The sequence below is a fragment of the Phaenicophaeus curvirostris genome, chromosome 1 (genome assembly GCF_032191515.1).
Source record: "Phaenicophaeus curvirostris isolate KB17595 chromosome 1, BPBGC_Pcur_1.0, whole genome shotgun sequence".
Taxonomy (NCBI): domain Eukaryota; kingdom Metazoa; phylum Chordata; class Aves; order Cuculiformes; family Cuculidae; genus Phaenicophaeus; species Phaenicophaeus curvirostris.
In genome coordinates, this window is record NC_091392.1 from 30,846,784 (window position 1) to 30,867,451 (window position 20,668).

Here is a 20,668-nt window from a genome sequence, read left to right on the forward strand (position 1 = left end):
AAGGAATACGTCTAGACATTTGAAATATAGTTTGTTGGCCTCTCTCATCAGCTGAAGCCTAAGTATGATACATCTGTCATCAAACAGGGCAGCATATATTAGCCTGTGTTATTCATTGCTGGTTCTGCAATAATGCAGTTAATGATGACCATATATATATATTTTATTAACTCAGTGAATTCAATTTAACTCGTTCATATTATGACAAGGAACTGCAACAACTACACTGCAAGAAGAGAGAAAAACAGAGGTGGCAAAGGAAAGTTTCCAGGCAACAAATTTTGGAATTAACTTTTTGTTCCTTATTCATTATCGATACAAGTAATTTTAGAACAAAACATAGTATTAATTTTTACCATTAATTGCCCACTTCAGCCTGCAGGGGTTGTGCCCATTTTTAAACATTTTATATTTTTCTGGTTAATTAAAACTTAGAAAATAGATGAGCCAAATGTAACTGAACCCCTCATATTATTAGCAGTTTACTGACGGAAACAGAACCTGAATAAGTAAAGCCTGCTTCAGTTGTAAACGTACGCCTTTATTTAGATAATACATTTAGATAATGATAATAAAAGTGGGAAAACAGTTGGACAGAATGAATAAATGAATGGTATCACTAGAAAGCAATCTTGTTTTTTTCTAAAAAAACCCCATCTTTCAGGTAAAGTATAGTTACAATGAGACACCTTGAAGCTGGTCTGCAGACTGGATACCAACACATAAAAAACACTGAACAAAAAAACTCTCCAAGAGAATAAAAATTCTAGGGAGGAAAACTTCATCATTGACAGAAAACAAACAGCAAGTTATGAACGAGGGAAAACCCCACAGTGTAAATCATATCAATGGTGCAGTCAATAGAGAAAGGAGGACTTGGTCATTCAGACAATTGGAAAAACTGGAGAAAGCTCTGAACAATGACAATCCCATGGGGAAGAAGGGACAGGAGAGCAGGGAAATGATTTTAAGAAATGCTGTTTTTCAGAAGCATCATTAAGTCTTAGAAGTTGTTTATTGGCTAAAGACCTCTTGAGCAATAAATAGTGACAGAAAGGATAGCTTGCAAAGTCATTTGTGGCTTTATTTTTCAAAAAAAAAAAGCTAAGCTGCATCCACCCTTGCCATACTGCTGTGAAGTTTAGCACCTGAGAAAATCAGGTAACTTAGTTCAAAGTTGAATGTGAAAAACAAGCCTTCACTGTAATATGCAAAATTACTCATGTCCTATAAAAGCCTTCTTTAAACAGAGGGGAATTAATCTTACAGATGATGGTATGTTGGTTTTACTTGGCCTTTTTTGTTCGCTTTTGCCCCTTATTTGATGCTGGTCTTTGCTCTACAATATTCTCAGTCTCACCTGCCAATTTTCTTCTTATTATTCTTAACTTCTGAAGCTCTCCTTCCTCTCCTCTCAAGCACAAAACATCCTCTTAGTTTACACAAAGCTACTGGGCTGTCTGCACTCAAGCCTCTCATGTCAGAATCTATTTAAATATAACACCCATGTAAAAAACAATCTACAATAAATTATTCTACCAACAGACGGGTGCAATTGTTCCCCAGGAGAAGCCAGTTAAAGCATGAAGATAACTTCTCGCGAAGATGTAAGATGCAGTGAGTCCCATTTGCATTAATATAATCCATGTTATACTTCTAAGTGGCTGAAATAAAATCTTTACAGTTAGAATTTACACCTATGTACTCCAGACAGCCACACAAATTTAATCCTCACTAATTCTGATCTAAAGAACTGTTAAGAGGGGAATCTGTAGAAAGAAAATTGAAAATATTTAGCGTAATTGATACACGTTTATTCTGGACGGCTGTTTTGCCTGGATGGACATTTCTTAGCCCTGCCTGCCTCCCTCCCTCCTCCCCTGCTCCCAGCCCCTAGGAACAGAGAAGCTGCATCCAGAGAATGCTGTTACAAGGATTACTGATTGCCCCATCCTCAAAGGAGCAGAGTAATCTGTGTGCAGTTCTCCTACCACATTCAGGTCAAGGGGGTTGAGTGCCTTCCCATCAAAGAGTTTTCCATTTCAAAGGTTTAAGTAATGATTGCACTCATACGAAGTCCTAAGGTAGAACAACACTCCAAATCTGCAGTAAATTGGCAGGAGTAATAATAACATAGTGTAGCTCTTTTAATATTTAGCAGGCTTACATGTGTTCAATCTAGTACTAAATCTGCCATCCTAACAAAACCAAAGAATGAAAAAAGGTAAAAGTTTTGCAAGGGCTACTCTGTCCTAAACTGAAGTACTCCACTGCTGGCTTGACATAAATTGTGCAGCAAATGGAGAGGATTCTGGACATTCTCCAGCAGCTAAATTAAATATGAACAAGAATAATGCTCTGAGGCTCTGCATTCTCTGGGATGCTACAGGCATGGGACCTGCAGAGAATCCACCCTTGCTGCAGAACTGTGTTCCAGATTTTAATTAACTGAGTTTCCTCTGTTAAGCTTTTCATGTGAAAGCCTCCCACAGTAAAAACACTTCTTAAAAATGTTATGCTGCAGTAGATGAAAATAAATCTAGCTACTGAATTTTCAAAAACCTTATTTGAAAGAATATACTTTCAAGGACTACGATCACTCACTCCAGATATATGGTTCATGAACTCAAAGCCAGCACGTCCAAGTACTGTATGTTCTCATCTTTCCTAACTGCCATATGCTACTAAGTCATTTCATTTCATATGCACCCTTATGGCTCCAGGCTTCATGGGCAGATGGCTCTTCGCCACATAATCAAATTCACACATCAAGGGCATCCCAAGTGAGGTCCTTTGCAGAACTGTATCCTCCTTTAGTTCCTCTCTCTTCCATGAACATTTGCACATCAATACAAACTTGTACTATCACAAGGTTCGCAATTTTCAGATACAAGACTCATTCTCCAATTAAGCACGGCATAGTACAAGCAGTTCTATCCCATTCACTCTAAAAATACAATTCAGTGCCTTGGATCTTCACAGCACACCCACAGAGTCCTTAATATCCCTTTTGGTTCTATTTTGGGTCTCTCCTTCCACAGTCACACGTGCTCATTGGCCATAACGTGTTTATGTCCTCTGCCACCCCATACAGTTTTACAATAATGCATATTTACTCCTGCAACCCAGTGACAGCTTTTGCTGTACTGCACCAAGCTCGATGTGGTATCTAAATTTGGATGCCTTGTAATTTTCTTTAACTGCACATTGATAAAACTGAGTTTTCATGGATCAGCTCATCTTAACATTGGCTTCTGGCTGTTGTCTTTGACGGACTCATAACCTCCGAGTTGCATTTGGTTCTCATACTAATCAAACAGGAAAGTTCTTGCATTGGTAACTGTGTTATTTCTTCAAGCCATTGTGACCCGCATTGCCTCACAGGGTTGGTTAGACTTTTCACACATGCTTCTATTGCATTTTACTGCCACAGTTTCTGTAACTTCTACCTATCACATCAATTAGATACTATATAAGCGTACTTTTCATCTGTCTGGATGCACGGCAGGGTCAGTTAGCCTGCCACTAACAAAATGTTATTTCACAAACCTGTACAATTCTTCAACTTAAAAAATATTGCTTTTTACATACAGAATCTCCTCAGATTATTCCTTCTAGGATACTTTTAATAGACACCAGGATAGATGCAAGAAATCAGCTCATCTACGTTAAGAGCGACTAAACCCTCTCAACACCTTTTTCTCAATAGAAGGAACAGTGTAGTAATTTTTAATATTGCCATCAATAGCTACAGAAAAAACTCACCCTGTTAAGAACTGTAAGATAAACAAAGCTGTTTAGTATGAACATTTTAAGGACACCTAAAACCAATTTTGTAATCTATACTGAAAAGAAGCCACCAGCTATCCAATATCAGTTATTTTAAGATAACACATCTAGAAGAGTGTTATTTGAAATGCTTTTATAGAAGAGCAATGGTGCAATTATGATGGTGTATCACACTGACACTACAGATGCCAAAAAAAATAGAAAGCAGAAACAAAGAGTTCTCTATATTAGTTACTTCTAAACATTCATAGTAGCACTTAATAAATTCCATTTTAAATATCACCGTTTACATCTGCCTTTCCAAGGAGTTTGATTTTTTGTGACTCAGAAGACTACAGCCAAAACAGTATGCACAGCTCACCTTCCCATGCTACAATAAATCACCTCTGCAGATTAAATAAGGGCTATCCCAGAGAACACAGTGACCCAGAAGCCAAAGATAAAGTGTTTACAATTTGTTCCAGACATCACCTATTTAGCTACACATAGTTCTTTATATTTACAGCCCCTTATATTGCGCTGCTGAGAGTAGTAACCTGGATATGCCAAATACATAGTGGGAATTGGCTAAACACGGACTAAAATTACCCCAGTGTCTCATAGCTGCAATGGTTTATCAAGAGCTGCACAGGCACAGTATGAATAATGCCGTTTATAATCAGTTAAGCTAATCATCCTTATCCTCCTTCCACAGCCCATTCTTCCCCAACAACAGATAAAAGTCAACTTCTAGTGGCTTTTGAGACCCTAGTCGGTTAGCCATTTCAACAGACAAGAGGTCCCATGATCCAGAAAGCAATAATTTGACAATTTTCAAGCTGTTTTGAAAATACGAAAGATAAAATCTAGTGAGTGTTTGCAGAAAGATCCAAGTTTTTTACGTTATTTAAAAGCTGTCTGCCACTTAACATCATTTTCTCTATAATAGAGCCACATGAGATAGGACTCCTAAACCAGCATTAAGCTTTCTAGCCTAAGCTAGATTCTCAAAGTACGAAAATAAGCCCCACAAAAAATCCCACCCACAAACCACTGTGTTTTTTCTTACAATAACAGGAAAGTGCTCTACAAGGTCATTTTTATTCTTCTCTGCTTTGATAGCAGGTTACACAGCCTCATCTGTCTGGGCCAGTGCCATGCAGCCACCAAAGCTGTTTTTTGGCCTCCTGAGCTGGTGCCAAACTCTGACAAAAGCACCACTCTTGCTCAGCTCTTAAAAACTAATTGCACTTTATTGGCTTGATCGAAATGGGGAGCCTAGTTAACGCTCCATCTAGCTTCTTAGCATTGACTGGACTCAGATGAAGCCATGTTGCTTGGAGTAGCGGATGCTGAGCATGAACAGAAGTAAATCTGTTAGCATTCAAATATTTAAAAAGGACGTAGTTGATAAGTTTTGGCTTTTTTTTCCGGAATGAAGCAGCAGCATCAGGGGTTGCTGCAGACAACAATTTTGGATTTAAGCAAGTGGAACAGGTACTTACGCTATCTAACTTAATGGTTACCTAATGCTAGTGTTCAGAATTTCTCACTTAAAGATGCTTCATAATCTTGACAGCAAAGAACAGGAAGTTATTCAGGACACTAAAGTGCAAAAATTCTACTCCTCTAAAGTCCCTCTAGGTGCTGTTTTAGGCACTCGTGCTTTCTTCTTTACTACACCAATAACTATGAGCACTGCTAAACAATAGAAGTTCAAATAGAGTTGAAAAAATTCTTAAAGGAAGATGATTTAAGATAAGGAATGCTACATGAGCTAGAGGCTACTTTTTATCTGTTTCATTTCTAATGTCACTTGCCTCAAGTGACTTTATGCTTGGAACAAAAGAGCACGGAGGAATACCACTAGGTCAGTCGTAAAAGTCTCGACTGAGCTACTGCTTCATGCTGACAGAAGCAAATCCTAGAGGGGAGGCAGCAAGGCAGAAGCAACAGAGTAGAAAAATCTATCAACATGCTTCAGCTACTGGAACTCATGAAGAAGTGCTGTGTTAGGTCAGAACAAAGGTCAGTTTTGTTTTTATTCTTTCTCACAAGACGCCACCAGTAGCAAACACGAAACAGTAAAGTGCACAATAATAAAATGCTCCTAGACTGTTAATATCTCTGTATGTTTTACAGCCAATGGTGGCAATTTAGGATACCTCTGAATGGAGACTGTATTTAAAGTGTTTAAATAACTATAATTCCACATATGTGTAATCTTTTGACCCTATGACCCTGAAAGAAGTCTTACAGCCTTGAGTTCAACTAGTACAATATACAGTGTCATGAAATGAAAGTTTGAAATCTGCTGCCTGATCGCTTCACTGAAATCTTCATTCAAACATTCAGTCACAGACAATGTCAAACTGGTCCTCTGTCACAGTTCAGTTTTTTTATCTTTTTTTAAAAAAACCCAATGCATTGAACATGGTATTGGAGAAGATGACAAACCCTGATTTTAAGTAGTAGCACAATATTTTTGTTCATTTTGCTTTGTTTTTTGGTTTTTTTTTTTTAATTGCAATTGAGGCCCAACCTAGCATTTGCAGACAAGAAGGCTGGTAGCAAGATTTTCTTTCTTAGCAGAGTTTATAACCCCTTCAGTCTTCATTATTACACACACGATGGACAGTGATTTGTATCTATTAACACCAGGTTACACCTGGCACTTCAGCTGTCAGGTATTCAGTATCAAGAGATCTTTCCAAAATTCAGTAAAGGAAGTTTCAGGTTTAATATGTAGTGAATATAGTGCTTTCAGAAGAAATCTTAAAAACATGCTAGTGGGAGGTGTCCCTGCCCATCACAGGGGGTTGGAACTAGATGATCTTTAACGTCCCTTCCAACCCAAACTATTCTATGATTCTTTGGATTACTGAGTCCAAGACCTTCCTATACATACATATCAATATTTCTCCCCAATTACCTTATTGTTTCTTGTAAAAGTAGCAACAGAAGACCCCAGAATGACCTTAATGTGACTACTTTATACTAGCTTAGAGAGGGTGTATAGTGCATGTGTCTTTTCTTCACACCCAGTTATATATTTGAATGTAAATAGGTACTAATTAAGAATATGAAATGGTATATTTCAATTTACATTTTCTACATTTGGAAGAAAACCAAGTCCTGATGAGCCGCAGGAGGAGCTGAAAATGAAAACAGAGGACAGCTGGTCTTTCCTTTCAAGTGCGAAAGTGTGAATGTGTTTTATGTTGTGCCTCCTAAAAATGAAAAGTCTGACTACACAAAGTGGCCAATATAAAAGGGTTACCACCATCACCATGTGTCTGTGGTTTTGGGAGTGATCACAGTTGCAGGCCTTTGTACTCTTCTTAACATATCTAATTTTGTATTATATATAAAATATACATAATAAATCTAATTTCGTATTTATTTTATATCATATATATCTGATTTTATTTTACAGCTAATTTTATATTATATTTTATATTTATTATATATTATATATATCTAATTTTATATTTATATTATTTTACATATATCTAATATATCTAATTTTATATTTTAGGAAAACATGACTAGAACCCTACAGAGATTTAAGGATGGCAACCTAGTTAAGAGCTCTGAACAACTTTAGGTGCAAAATAGGCACCAAGATGCTTTACTTAGAGACCATGACAGTTCAAAGTTTACACGAAAGCTCATTTTTAGGGACGTAAGAAACTTAGTGCACTTCGGATTTTGCCAGCAGTTTCAGATGCCCAAGAAGACAGATAAGACTGTGATCCATATTAGATACAAACATATTTAAAAAGCTGTGCAAAATCATAATTACCACGTTGGGCACCCAAACTGCAGTCAGGAGATAGTGTAGTATAAGCACTTATTACACCAAGAGACTTTAAATACCAGGTTAGAGCATACTACAACATATGTACATTCCCATTTCTAAAACATGTGGCCATTCTTATTTTTAATGCAACAGAACTATCATTCTTAGAAAATATTAAGTATGCAGATTTCAAGGCTGAACTAATCACCACATCACTTTTAACTTGCATCTCTATGAAGCCTACATTGTATATAGGCTATATTATATTATAAAATGTACTGAATGGTGTTAAAAACCTGCATGAGACAGAGGATCAACATCCCTCTGGACGTTTTCCTTTGGAAAACCAAGAGATGTGTTGTTTAGCCTTAAATGATTTCAGAGACCAAGCTTATATGACTTATAAATTTATTACATTACTGCATGGAGAGTTAAAAGACTGGTGCAATGCTCAAGGCTAAAATTCAACTCTATGCAGAGGAACTAGTGCAAGGTTCATACACTACTGAAGTACTACTAAAGCACTGCTTCCAAACAACCAATAAGCAGACCAAAACATAAAGCATCAGTGGTGGTAACAGTAATCATAAGAGGAGCTCATCTGAGGAAAAAATAGCTCATGAAATTCTCCTAGGAAAAAAATTCACTCCCAGGGTTTAGCTCTGAATACTAACTGCAAGAAGCATTCTACCCAGTGTTTTTCTGGATTTAATTGTAGAAATAGATTGTTTTCTCAAGAAGCTGCTTTGAAGGTTGAAGTTTTGAGAGAGAGATATCAAAAATCTGGAGGTTCAAGAAGCAATTAAAACATGATCTTCAGTGTCTTCAACACCAAGACAAACCTGTATTACAGATAACTGTAGCACTTTACAAAATATACACTATATATATTACATGCATATAAAACAGTATTATTTCAATCACTGAGTTCTTCCTCATCACTGAAATAAGCGCTTTTCTTAATCCGTGGACGTTTTGAATCATCTGAAATTGAAGATTCCCCTGCAGTCTGCGTCCATCTTTGTTGCTCTTCCTCAATTTTGGCTTGCTACAATGAAAGAAGGAAAAGTATTAGCTAGGATTAAGAAAAAAATAAGATGGACTACAAATAATAATGCTAATTATTAATATGCATTGAACTATTTCATAAGTGAAAGTATTCAAGGGGTTTATCTCTATTTCCAGCTAAAACGTGCAATGAATGCACTAGAAACCATTACTCAAAGTAGTTCTGTACAAACAGTAAATCTTCTGCATCAATGCAGGCCACATACAGTACCGTCTCCTTTCAAAGAGAGGAACTTGGCACATGGCAAACCTGTAGAGCAATAGAGGAGCTTAAATCTGAAGCAAAGAATGCATCGTGGTTTAAGCTGGCATTATTCAATCAGCTTTCTTCCACTAACAAGTATTCTATCTGCTGTTATTTTCATTCATTCAGGGAAAGAATGTGTTCAGGGATGTAAAGGTTATTCAGCTACAGGTTTAAAGAGATGCTTTCTATTTTTATGGGAAAACATGCTATCCCAGTTAAAATCTTTGGATAGTGAGAGAAATGGGAAAGTTACCTGGCTTGTTTACACTTATAGGTTTTACTTCCAATTATGAAGTTTTCTGGGTGTGGAGAGAAAAATTGTGCATGTTTGCATCATTATTTTGGACTATCATTAAGTGAAAATTTTGCACTCATTACAGTCATATTCAGGACAAAGCTATCTTAGAAGCTCTGAGGAGTTTATTGGGGGAAAAATGAGGACTAGGGAGTTGTGAAATTTGACCATCAGGTCAGGCTTGTTCTGTGTAGGGAAGCAAAAACCTGTAAAGACATATTAAGGAAGACAGTAATACAGCTGCCAGACTACTTAGCTACGTACCAAAAAAAGGCACTAAGTATGTTTCGAGAAAAAAGTTCTATTAGAGAACATGATGGACTGTACTATGCAAGGGAAGAGCTCCAGAAATAGACGTTTTTCAAGGATAGCCTTGTGAATGAGGACAGAGAATGTATCTGGTCATTTATATGACTATTTTTATGGCTCTTCAGTGAATAGATTTAAGAGGGATCTGTGGACCAAAAACCTAAAAGAGCATCACAGCAGAGATGACAGGAAACTATTCAGCAAAGGAGCTTGAAAGAAAGAAGAAACTGCAATGCAAAAACACAGGAGTAATGAAGTAGTAAAAATAAACAAAACCAAAACCAATAACCCCAGAACCCAAAAGAATGAATGTGCCTGCAATATGAAGAAACCAACTACAGTCACCAACTACTGTCAGGCAAGAGTGCTGTGAGTGCTAAATAATAAATACACAATGCTTCAGCTTTGTACCTGAAAAGCTATGGCTTGGCTGAGGCTATCTAGAGCAGGATCTTCTCCTTCCTCTTCGCTTTCTTCTTCCTCCTCACTTCATTGTGCATAGTGAGGAATAAAAAAGAAAAATCTTTATATTTAGCATTCAGTATGAAAAAACTGCCTAAAAGTAGTATTAACATATAAATAACTATACATACATTTCTTCTGGCTCAACTATTTTCTTTCGCTTCTTCTTTTCTTTTTTTTTTGGTGGCTCCCGCTCTCCTAGCATATTTTTGGGGCAAGCATAACTTAAGTGTCCTGCTTCCTTGAAGAAAAAGAAATATTGCTTAACAGAAACCATTAAAAACAACTAAAGGTTGAAACATATCATGAGGAAAGTTAATGTAAGACAGCTCACAGAGGAAAAAATGGAAGCAATTAGTAAGACAAATGGAATGCTGAATTAGCACACAGAAGACAAACTCTTCTCTATAAGCTTGCCATGGAAACAAAGAGATTGGTGGTGATATGCGTGTTTAATTGCAAACTGAGAACAAGCTATGAGCAAAGTGGATTCCACTGGGTGGAAAACTGGTTGGATGGCCGGGCCCAGAGAGTGGTGATAAATGAAGTTAACTCCAGCAGGAGGCCAGGTACAAGTGGTGTCCCCCAGGGCTCAGTGCTGGGTCCAGCTCTGTTCAATTCTTTATCAATTACCTAGATGAAAGCATTGAGTGCACCCTTAGCAAGTTTGCAGACAACACTAAGCTGAGAGGAAGTGTGGATCTGCTGGAGGGTAGGGAGACTCTCCAGAGGGATCTGAACAGGCTGGACCGCTGGGCTGAAACCAATGGCATGAGGTTTAACAAGGTCAGACGCCGGGTCCTGCACTTGTGGTACAACAACCCCATGCAGTGCTACAGACTAGGAGAAGTCTGGCTGGAAAGCTGCCTGGAGGAGAAGGACTTGGGGGTGTTGGTTGACAGCGACTGAACGTGAGCCAGCAGTGTGCCCAGGTGGCCAAGAAGGCCAGTGGCATCTTGGCTTGTATCAGAAACATTGATGAGCTTACACAGATAAACACACCCTTTCCAACCCCCAAACCATATAGTTGTCCTTAGATTAATTTGGATTAATATCTGTCTACTTGAATTCCTATGGTCATTTTTTTCAGTCATGTTCTTCACAGTGGCAAAAACAGTAGCCATAGTTTGAATTTATTTGACCGAGATTTTTTTATTTTAAAGGATCTTGGTCCAGAATATTAGTGTCTTGGCCATACAGTTTTTTCTCACATCATTAATGTGATCTTAGGTGAAATACTGCATGTGGAAGCTGGGAGAGCATCGATTTGAGTTGGTATCTTTAATTTACTTGCTAACTGCCCCTGAAATGGAAACTATATAGTGTCAAGAGGGCTTGTCTCTGTCTATCTGTCCAGTATCAGAAGAGAACTATGAACTAAACCAAAAGAGCGAAAGGATATAATCTGCAAATCTCTTTTGCAAAATCATGTGAAGGACATCATTCTCAGGTCAATGTCAGAACAAAATCTCTAGCAGAAGTCTATATCTCAAAAACTGCAGCAAAATGCTGATGACCCTGGGGGTCTTTTCCAACCTAGTGATTCTGTGGTTCTGTGATATTAAGCAGCTGTTTTGAGCCCATATTTTCCCCTAACCTAAATCCCAAACAAAAGACAAAGGGGTATTGAAAATGGTACAACTGCTATGCAAGTTGATAGTGTTGACAGAAGGAATTATTTTAGCACCATGAACAGGATTAGCAAGTCAAGCTGAAGGAAAAAGCTGGAATCTAGTAGTTCATTTTTTGTTTTACTCACCCCACATTCGTAACACTTAGACTTATCAAAGTAGTTGCGCCTGCGAATGAATTCTGCTGCTCTTCCATTATCAATGGCAATACTTGCTTTTATTACTCTTCCAAACAACTACAGCAAATTGGGAAAAAAAATTAAGTATTTTTGAGCTGTAAACCCAACCCTCCTACCATAAAAACATTCCACAATTTACCTGTTTGTTATTAAGTGCCCGAGAACAGTTTTGTGCAGATTCTTTATCCAAAAACAAAATAAAGGCAACCCCTTTGCTCTTCCTGGTGTCTTTGTCTTTCATAATAGTAACTCTGAAAACATATAACCACATGATTGATACACTAAAATTACTCCAGAGACATTTTTTTCTTAAAGATCTCAGCAGGTCTTTGCTTCACTATACATCAAGAAGGAAAAAAACGTATATTTAACCATAGAAAGGCTCATGAAACAGAAATTCAAAAGCACACACAGCTAACCATGCCATGTGCTTACAGGTAGAGTGTAGATGATTTTAAAAAGGATGTGAGGTTTTTCTGGGTGCAGTATCACTCTTCATTCCTTTGGATGACTTGAAGAACAGAGAACATACTATCACATTCACAGACAATCTAATTGGAGGGAACTACACTTACTGGAGGTGAAATTAAAATTCATGACTAATCTTTACCATTGCTATCGTTGCTGAAAAACACAGTGTATCGAACTGCATCCAGTCTGAGAAATCTATGTTTTTGTAGGACTAACCCACCTAAACATGCTCATAATAGGAAATGGTATGTACATGAAGTATTGTTCTACAAATACCTCCAACTGGAATCCAAGCAGGTGGATGCATATGTTATTTTGCATGACATACAAAGTTAAATCTTCAGTCTAATACTGGAATTAACTGCTCCAGTAGCACATTGAGAAATTCAAGGAAGATTTAGATCCAATAAGAACAACAGACAGGAAAAGGTATTACAATAGGTAAAGGGATTGGGGGTGACACACTCAATTTTTTCAGTCTTATCGTCAATTGTATTTAGGCCTAATAAAGAACAGTGGGAAATAGAATGACAGTCTATATGTACATAAAAATAAAAGTATGTGTTAAAAAGTAGGAAATAAATTCCTTCCCGGGTCCACCACAGGTAGAACAAGGTTCAGCCATAAGGCAAGCCAAAACTGTAAGAAGTAATAGGACATTTAAAAAAACAAACAAAAAAAGCAAACAAACAAACCCCCCTGCTTCAATGCAGAAAGCTCACCAGAGAATCTGCATAAGTAACAAATTATACACCTTTTACCATGTATGTTAAGTAAAAGTTCAGTAAAGAAAGTTCAATTTTCCCCCAAATGCATGCACAGCAAGATAGAGCTTAGAATGGTTTTTCTATCAAAGCCTCTTGGACAAGGATGCATATAAAGAGACAAGCGTGACGAATCTTTAAACAGTTAGCAACTTCTTAAGAGCCTTAGAAAGTATAATTTCTCACTGAACAAACTGAGCTGAAATCATAATAGTCAGGATATACTGGGACTAGAAATGGAGTATGAAAGAAAAGTCACCATGATTTTGCTGACTCAAGGGACACTTAAAAAAAAAATCAGTTAAAGCTTATTTAATTAAGTTAAAGCTGACTTATATGACACCGCAAAGCTTTATGCAAAGTGTTTTAAAATCCCTGAACAAAGACTCTACAGAACAGAAATCAAGCTAATATCTGAAAAGACTTTTCTTGGGAATAAATGACTAGTTACAAATAGGAAAACTGATCCTCATTAGCCTCAATCTCACAGTGAAATGAGAACACCAGTAGAATCCCACAGAATCTGCACTGTCAGATACTTGTCAGCTCAGCTTGTGAAAGGGCAAATAGGAAACATATTTTGCCAGATACAGAAAAAAAACCATGGTAGTATTTAACACACGCTATCCCGTGACTCTTTGCATTTAACTTCTAGCAGTGACTAGGCAATATCAGGAAAAATTAAGTATCAGGAAGTGAATTTTTTTGCAAAATATGTAGGTGGGAGAAAACAGTAACTATGCAGATAGAATTGCACGTTCCAAATTAGCTACCGTAATGCAAGATGCAGCACAGGAATTCTTCTGCATAGGCATCTGAAAACAGGCATTTCTGTTATCTATGACAGTCAAAAAAAAGCAAATAAATGCCTAGGGGCTACTAATAGAGAAAAAAACCCAAAGAGACAATGCTGCTCTGGCACTTTTACAATAAGCAATGGATCATACAGCCAATACTTCATGCAATTCTCATCCTCCTATTGAACAAGTTCAAAAGCCAAGACAATAGGAAGCTCCTACCCCCAAATACACTGAGTACAAGTACATTACCAAAAGATAGCAGGGAGAACAAAGGTGTCAAATATATGGATAAGAGGCCTCTTGATGGATATTAAACACCAGCGCTACAACAACCTTTGCTCAGGACTTTTCGAAGTTTGTAGTTCAGCAATCAAATAAACTGGGCAAGATAGCCCACTCTGGAAAGAAGAGACTGTAGGTACCCAGTTGTATTTGCCACTGCATGTTTGCCAGAGCCCTACACAAGGTTTTCCCTCTCAGTTAATTTCAAATTATGCTTTTTATAAGTTGTAGTTCAGTTTTTACTTCTACTTGTCACTTGAAACACACTTCTGGCTTCACAAAGTTTGAATTTAGCTCTGTATCTCACAGATTATTACAGCAGCTGCTAGAAGTTAGAGTTGATATTTGCTGGTGTAGGGTTAAAAACTGAAGTCTTGAGTCTCATTACTCTGACGAGTTTAAAAAGATACAGAAACAAAACAAAACAGGAAGTGCATTACTGTGGCATTTATTCTTATCATTTGTACATAAACGCAGGTATTCACAAATACTGTTCATGAATATGCCACATACTAAAAGCCATTACTCTGCTACCTTACATCTACAATTAAATATAATGCTAAGCAGTCAAAATCAAGTACCTCTAGAACCACCAGTAGAGGAATTGCACATTGCAGTTGTGGGAACTGTTTGTGGGAATTCTGACATCTAGTACATTTAAGCAGAAGCTCCTGCTTTTACACTTACTCACTTGTGCCCCAGGTGGTGTTTGGAGGAAGAACAACACTTACTAGAAGAATATTGTTTTAATTATCTCAGAGAAAAGACGATTGGTATAAAACAGCATTCTATTCCTTCTTAAGAAGTGGTTAGCAAAACCTGTGCCCAACATTCTTTCATTATGTCTGTAACTGCAAGAACTTCTAGTTGTTAATTAAATCTATACTTTATTAAAAATGACTAGGACTTCAATAGTTCCACATTCATACTTAAATTATCAAAAGCACAAGGCTTTCAAGTGAAGACAAGACATTAAATATTTAAAATGAAAGCTGCAAAAATAGCAGGCCATATCAGGTCACTTACTTGACAACCTTCCCATACTTTGAAAATATCTGAAATATAAAACAAAATAAAAAATTAACAACAAACAATTGCATTTTGTCAGTAATAAATTCAAAAAGACAAACTTTTCTAAGTAAAGAGATTTATATCAATATTGTAATTACACTCAAAATCATTATTGACAACTTTAATCTGCACAATGCAGCTCTTAAAAACTTACCCTGTACAGATCGTTGTTTGTCAAAGCAAAGGGCAAATTGGACACATACACGGTGCTTTTGCTTGGTGCCAACCCACCACTCATTTTTCTGATGAAAGGAGAAAGAGAGAAGAGTTAAACTGTATTCAACAGAGCAATCAATTATGAAATAGTTGCAAGACCTTTTAAAAGTTGTTTTTCAAACCTAGCCCAGACTGTCACGATGAAGATGATGAAAAGGAAATGAGAGCTGTGCTTTTCTGCATCTTACATGAAATAAGCGTATGCCTTCCTGGGCTACAGAAGGCATATATTCTTTCCCCTTTCCATGGATCCAAAGTATACTTTTGCTGTATGCAAGTCAATTTGTAAGTCAGGACAAAACAGACAAGTTAGTGTACTTATAGTAAACCTCTGCCAATCCATGCAGTAAAGAAAGGTTTAGATTCAGAAAGAAACAAGTAATCTCCGTATATTAAACATTCTGGCCAATTTGTGAAATTAATGACCTTTGTTCCAAGTAGCTCCAAGTTCTGATTCTTTATACAAGTTTCAGTTCAACTGCATTCAACATAGAATAAATCACACTGGGTTGTGGAGAGGAGCTTCCCTAAAGCAGAATCCTAAGTATTATTGGAGGGAAAACGGTACTCCACTGACTTTAAAATGTACCTCAGCTACTAAACAGCAAGCATTTCCTCTTGTATCGGACTTCTATGCTGCTCTGGAACTGTTAGTGTCCAGAGCTGATCACAGACAGCATCTTCCCTAGAGGCAATCCACTCTCCTCCTCAAGCAGCTCTGTACTGGCAGGAACCAGGGGAATCTCAAAGCCTTTTTAATTTTGCATCTCTTTTAAACTCTTGAAATTATGCAGGCAAGAATATGCCTAGAAACAATGAATAAATTTAAAACATGCTATAAAGTTGTTGTAACTGCATATGCATCATCCGGTAAAGAGTAACAAAACTAATGTGAAAAAGAACATTTGGACATTTCCCAAAATTTTAAGTGGTGCTGAAGTTTGTGTAAAACACTTCTCTCTGATCCATTTTGTAGCCATTGCTTGGTCCAAGAGCTAAGAGAGTAAAATTTAACATCAGAATAAAGCACAGCTCTTATGAGATGGCACACCAAATAGTACAGCAGAACTGTTCCCTACATAGCCCAATTACTACCTCTTATCCAGTTTCCTGCAGCCTTATTCTAGTTTCTTAGCACCTCTAGGCAATTCCTAACTGAGGATCATTTTAAATACGCAGACAAAAAGATGAAAGGATAAAAGGAATTGAAGTATTAAAAATCAACATCCTTGTTCCCATCCATACTGAAACACAGTTTCTTAGGGGATTTTTCGGGTAGTGAGTCTCAGCAGATCGCTTGGCCGAGTGCCAACGAAGTAAGTAATATCACACCCTAATCCGGCTGTGGTTATTTTCTGGCATTTCATGATTCAGTCATCTGAAGACTTGATATTCCCAGTAGATGCTGATTATCCAAGTGTTTTGCTTCTTTTCCCTGATATGCTTACTGTATCACAATTCATTGAAGTGGCATTTTCCAACTGACTGAACTCTCAGGTTTTCCATGTTCAGAAACTGTTTTTTGGCATGAGCAGAAATGGCAACATAAAGGTTAAGCAAATGAAAACAGAATAAATTTGCAATAAAGGCCACACATTGCATCTGGTGTTACACAGAGTGGATTCATTACCCCAAATTCCTTGCTGCTTGGCATCAGTGTCCTTGACAAGCCTAACCAGAGTAACTTGGCAACAAGCCACGCAAATAGATGGCCCGAAGTGCAGTTATCCAGATGTACACTGGATACAAAGGATATGGAAAGGGCTACCTTAGCGCTGCACTGTGGTATGTTGCCAATGCTAAAACACCGATGGACACAGCAGAGGAGAAAACAGCAAAGGTGAACCTCAGGTGGCTGTAGACAGCAATTTAACTCTGCATAAAAGATAGGAGAAGCTTGAGCACCTTGTAACAGAGACCAAGCAGGCCTCGAATAAATGAACAGATGCCAGTGAGGATGGCATGACTGGAGAGCAGTCCTCTTGTGTATTCTGCAACAACACAGTGCAAACCTCCAAAAAGAAGGTGATATGTCATGTGAAGATTACTACAGGCTTAGTATTTCAGTCGATAGGAAATTACTAACGACTGCAAGCTACAGAACTGCCATTTTCAGTCATATGCTACTTCTTCCAGAAGCAAGCTGAAGGAGTGGCATCCTGGAGCGCAGGCTGCCAGACAGCTGAGGCTGAGCTTTGTCTCTAGTTCTCTGGACAAATTTAAGCAAAACAGTCTTGCTGCTCTCACTGCCCAAATATTCTTAGCAATTTGTATTGTTTAGGGCTATTATGTGAGGATTTCTTACTTTACATGTCTGACTCGCCAGACAGCCACAATTTTAATAAAAAAGAAAGTACAGTAACTGTAAGGCCATTGCCATGCTCATCTTCAAGATGGTAAAAGCTCAAATCTGCCATTCCAGAAGTGAGTATTTCTGCAGGAGAACTTTCTGTCCTAAATATTAAGGAGTCAGTGGTTTATAAATACCTTATTTAAGCCAGCAGACACACTCAGGTTTGTACAACAACAACAACAACATTTGGACCATTCACCTATCTACTCAAAAGCCTGATCGTCTTTACTATAGTCTCCCACAGAACATTTAAAATAAATCTTCTACCAAAACCAGCCTCTCATAAAGCTTGAGCATGTCAAAATGCAGTTTTCTGGTCATCTGTTGTGAATACAGTGGTATAAATGCAACTCGAGATCCAACTACTAGGACATTTCTTCCTACTCCCATAAACGTTAACAAAACAACACATGTCAATTTGAACTCTGCTATAACCAAACCATTAGGATTTTTTTTGTTGTTGTTTTTGTTTTTTTAAGCCACCATGAAGCCCCTGTGGCGATACCAAGTGCCAGCACCACATTAACAATAAATTCCCTCCAGTACCCACTCCATCTTTCATTTATGGATGCCAACTGTGCCATACCAGCTTCACATTTATTGGCCCGACATTTTCCAGCCAGGGAGTGGGGGTAAATAAAGCCAATTCCTGCTTTAAGCTAACTCTCTAGATGAGACACATCCAGAGGCTCATGGTTACAAAGCTCAGCACCCTCTTCCTTCAGGTGCTTTCTAACTTCATAGACCTGTCCAATACAAGTTTAACATTTTCTTCACATTCTTTCTCCTTGATAACCAGTTTCCCTGCTCTTTAGGTTTTCACTTCACAGGCTGACAAAAAACCCAACAAAACCCAACACCTGAGCTTTCTATTTTTCTGCTTGCTGCAGGGGCCTCACCTGAGAATCATGTACAACCTGGCTTCTATATCCCCAACAAACCAAAACATTTCTGTTTTATTATTTTTATATATTAACTTTTCACCTATTAACTTCTAGTACAGGGTTGTCTGTCATTATAATGATTTCTTGAATTCAACTGTTTTTGTCTTTTCGAACAACTCAAACTAAAAGAAGCCATTCTTTGACAAGAGCCATCTGTCAGTAATGACTAAGCCTCCTGCAAAACACACTGGGTACTTGAGTATGTTTTGCTTGAATCCAATACACTTAACACAGCATATATCACTCACATTGAGAACTTCAAGACAGGAAAATCATTAATTTCAGTAACTGGCTTTTCTACTCTGTCCCAGAACACATAAGGACACCACCAAAGTAGTTCAGATATGTATGAAGCATCAAGTGGAATTTGAATGTACTGAAATTTTCACAACTTAACTCCAACATTTCAACGTAAATACAACCATGTTGGTTTGTTTGTTTGTTTTCAAGTGAATAGCAGCAAGGTCAGATTTGTGACTTAAGCAATTAGGTATGTATAAATGATTAGGAGGTAAGTTACTCAAGATACACTCATCTAGGCCAACTAGTCTGAGTTATTCTAGCATAATCCTTAAAACACATTTTATTTCTGGTTTAACACTATCAACACAGTTGTGACCCAAATCAACAAACGGTTAGTTGTGGCAGGAGCTCAGCTTATCTTATAATCAAAGGTCTGTGGTAAAGGAGAAAACTAGTCCCATGTTGTCCTTGGTCCCAGATGAGGGTACAAACCTTGCTATACTTCCTTCATACACAAGAGGCATGTAATAAACAGTCAGGTAGAATCTGTTTCGTCTGCATACAAGAACTTAAATATTACAAAGCAAACATTAAATAGCATCAGAACTAGGTAAATAAAGAAGAAAGAGCTCAAGAGGCTTTCAATCCGCCCAAACCAAAGACACACAAGAAAAGATCCATGGTCTGAATCAAAATACTCTTACGTAACAAACTAACCACAAAAACTTTGGGGCAATGAGACTGGGCAACCAGATTGCCAGCAGGAACTACATTAAGAGCTTTAACAAGAGTTTCCTTTTAGATGCATTTCCAGCACAGCCAAGACGTGAGAAGAGTTGCTTGGTTCGGTCACGTCTGGTCTCACCCAGAACTTCACCCAGAGGCAGATCCAGGTAACTCCATATGGGGTGCCCCTTCCTCCTAAACCCTCAGCCGAGACAGGCAATTCCATTCCCTTTAGTCCTGAGTTCAGTTCGGAAGTCTCAGCATGGGAAGAGCATGGATCTGTTAGAGGGAGACCACGGGAGGGCCACAGATACGATCAGAGGGCTGGTGCACCTCCCTTATGAGGACAGGCTGAGAGAGTTGGGGTTGTTCAGCCTGGAGAAGTGAAGGTTGTGGGGAGAACTTAGAGCAGATCTAGCACTTAAAGGGGGCCTGCAGGAAAGCTGGGGAGAGGCTCTTTATGAGGGAGTGCAGGGACAGGACGAGGGGTAATGGTTTTAGGCTGAAACGGGAAAGTTAGATTACACATTAGGAAGAAACATTTTACTGTGAGGGTGGTGAGGCGCTGGCACAGGCTGCCCAGGGAAGCTGGGGCTGCCCCATGCCTGGAGGTGTTCGAGGCCAGGCTGGACGGGGCTCTGAGCAGCCCGGTGAGGCGGGAGGCGCCCCTGCCCGCGGCCGGGGGGATGGAACGAGAAGATCTTCACGATCCCTCCCAACCCAGACCCCTCTACGCTTTCAGAGCTCGGAAGCCGCACACCCACACCAACCACGAGCGCTGCAGGCTCCTCAGGAGCCTCCCGGCGCCCGGTCACAGCCCGCCGGCGACACCACCCGCCGGTGTCCCCCCGCCCGGCCCAAGCCGCGGCCGCGCCTCCTCCCGTCCCCCGGCAAAACCGGAGCCGAGCCGAGCGCCACCCCCCACCCCCGCAGGAGCCCCGTGGCCGCGGCCCCGCGTACCGGTGGCGGCGGGGCTCAGCGGGCGCCCATGGCGGCGCCGGGACACGGGACCCCGCGGGGCTTCCGGCCGCCCGGCC

At 38.9% G+C, this 20,668-nt stretch overlaps 2 protein-coding genes across 4 annotated transcripts in view; one reads left to right on the top strand and one right to left on the bottom strand.

The window, feature by feature from the left end:
- PPHLN1 (periphilin 1) overlaps window positions 1-20,668 on the top strand; it is a 354,335-nt gene that overhangs the window by 265,816 nt on the left and 67,851 nt on the right. The window lies entirely within an intron of this gene.
- ZCRB1 (zinc finger CCHC-type and RNA binding motif containing 1) lies at window positions 7,962-20,663 on the bottom strand. Of its 3 annotated transcripts, none has more exons than XM_069851868.1 (8): window positions 20,592-20,663; window positions 15,304-15,391; window positions 15,105-15,133; window positions 11,901-12,012; window positions 11,711-11,818; window positions 10,083-10,192; window positions 9,901-9,976; window positions 7,962-8,618 (listed from the first exon to the last, which is right to left on the bottom strand). In XM_069851868.1, the coding sequence occupies exons 2-8, from the start codon at window positions 15,385-15,387 to the stop codon at window positions 8,487-8,489; spliced, it is 651 nt and encodes a 216-aa protein (XP_069707969.1). In that variant the 5' UTR covers window positions 15,388-15,391; window positions 20,592-20,663; the 3' UTR covers window positions 7,962-8,486. The 3 variants fall into 3 exon arrangements, with proteins under 3 accessions (XP_069707969.1, XP_069707978.1, XP_069707989.1); XM_069851877.1 differs by lacking the exon at window positions 20,592-20,663 and adding an exon at window positions 17,743-17,762; XM_069851888.1 differs by lacking the exon at window positions 20,592-20,663 and adding an exon at window positions 14,810-14,897 and having other exon boundaries at window positions 15,304-15,392.

What these genes read in the sequence shown, in the direction of transcription:
- ZCRB1 (XM_069851868.1), bottom strand. Translation starts at nt 15,387, where the DNA reads ATGAGTGGTGGGTTGGCACCAAGCAAAAGCACCGTGTATGTGTCCAAT. An exon ending in CAAACAACGATCTGTACAGG is followed by an intron (nt 15,134 to 15,303) that starts GTAAGTTTTTAA and finishes TTTATATTTCAG; the next exon opens with ATATTTTCAAAGTATGGGAA. An exon ending in CTAAGTGTTACGAATGTGGG is followed by an intron (nt 10,193 to 11,710) that starts GTGAGTAAAACA and finishes TTTTTCTTCAAG; the next exon opens with GAAGCAGGACACTTAAGTTA.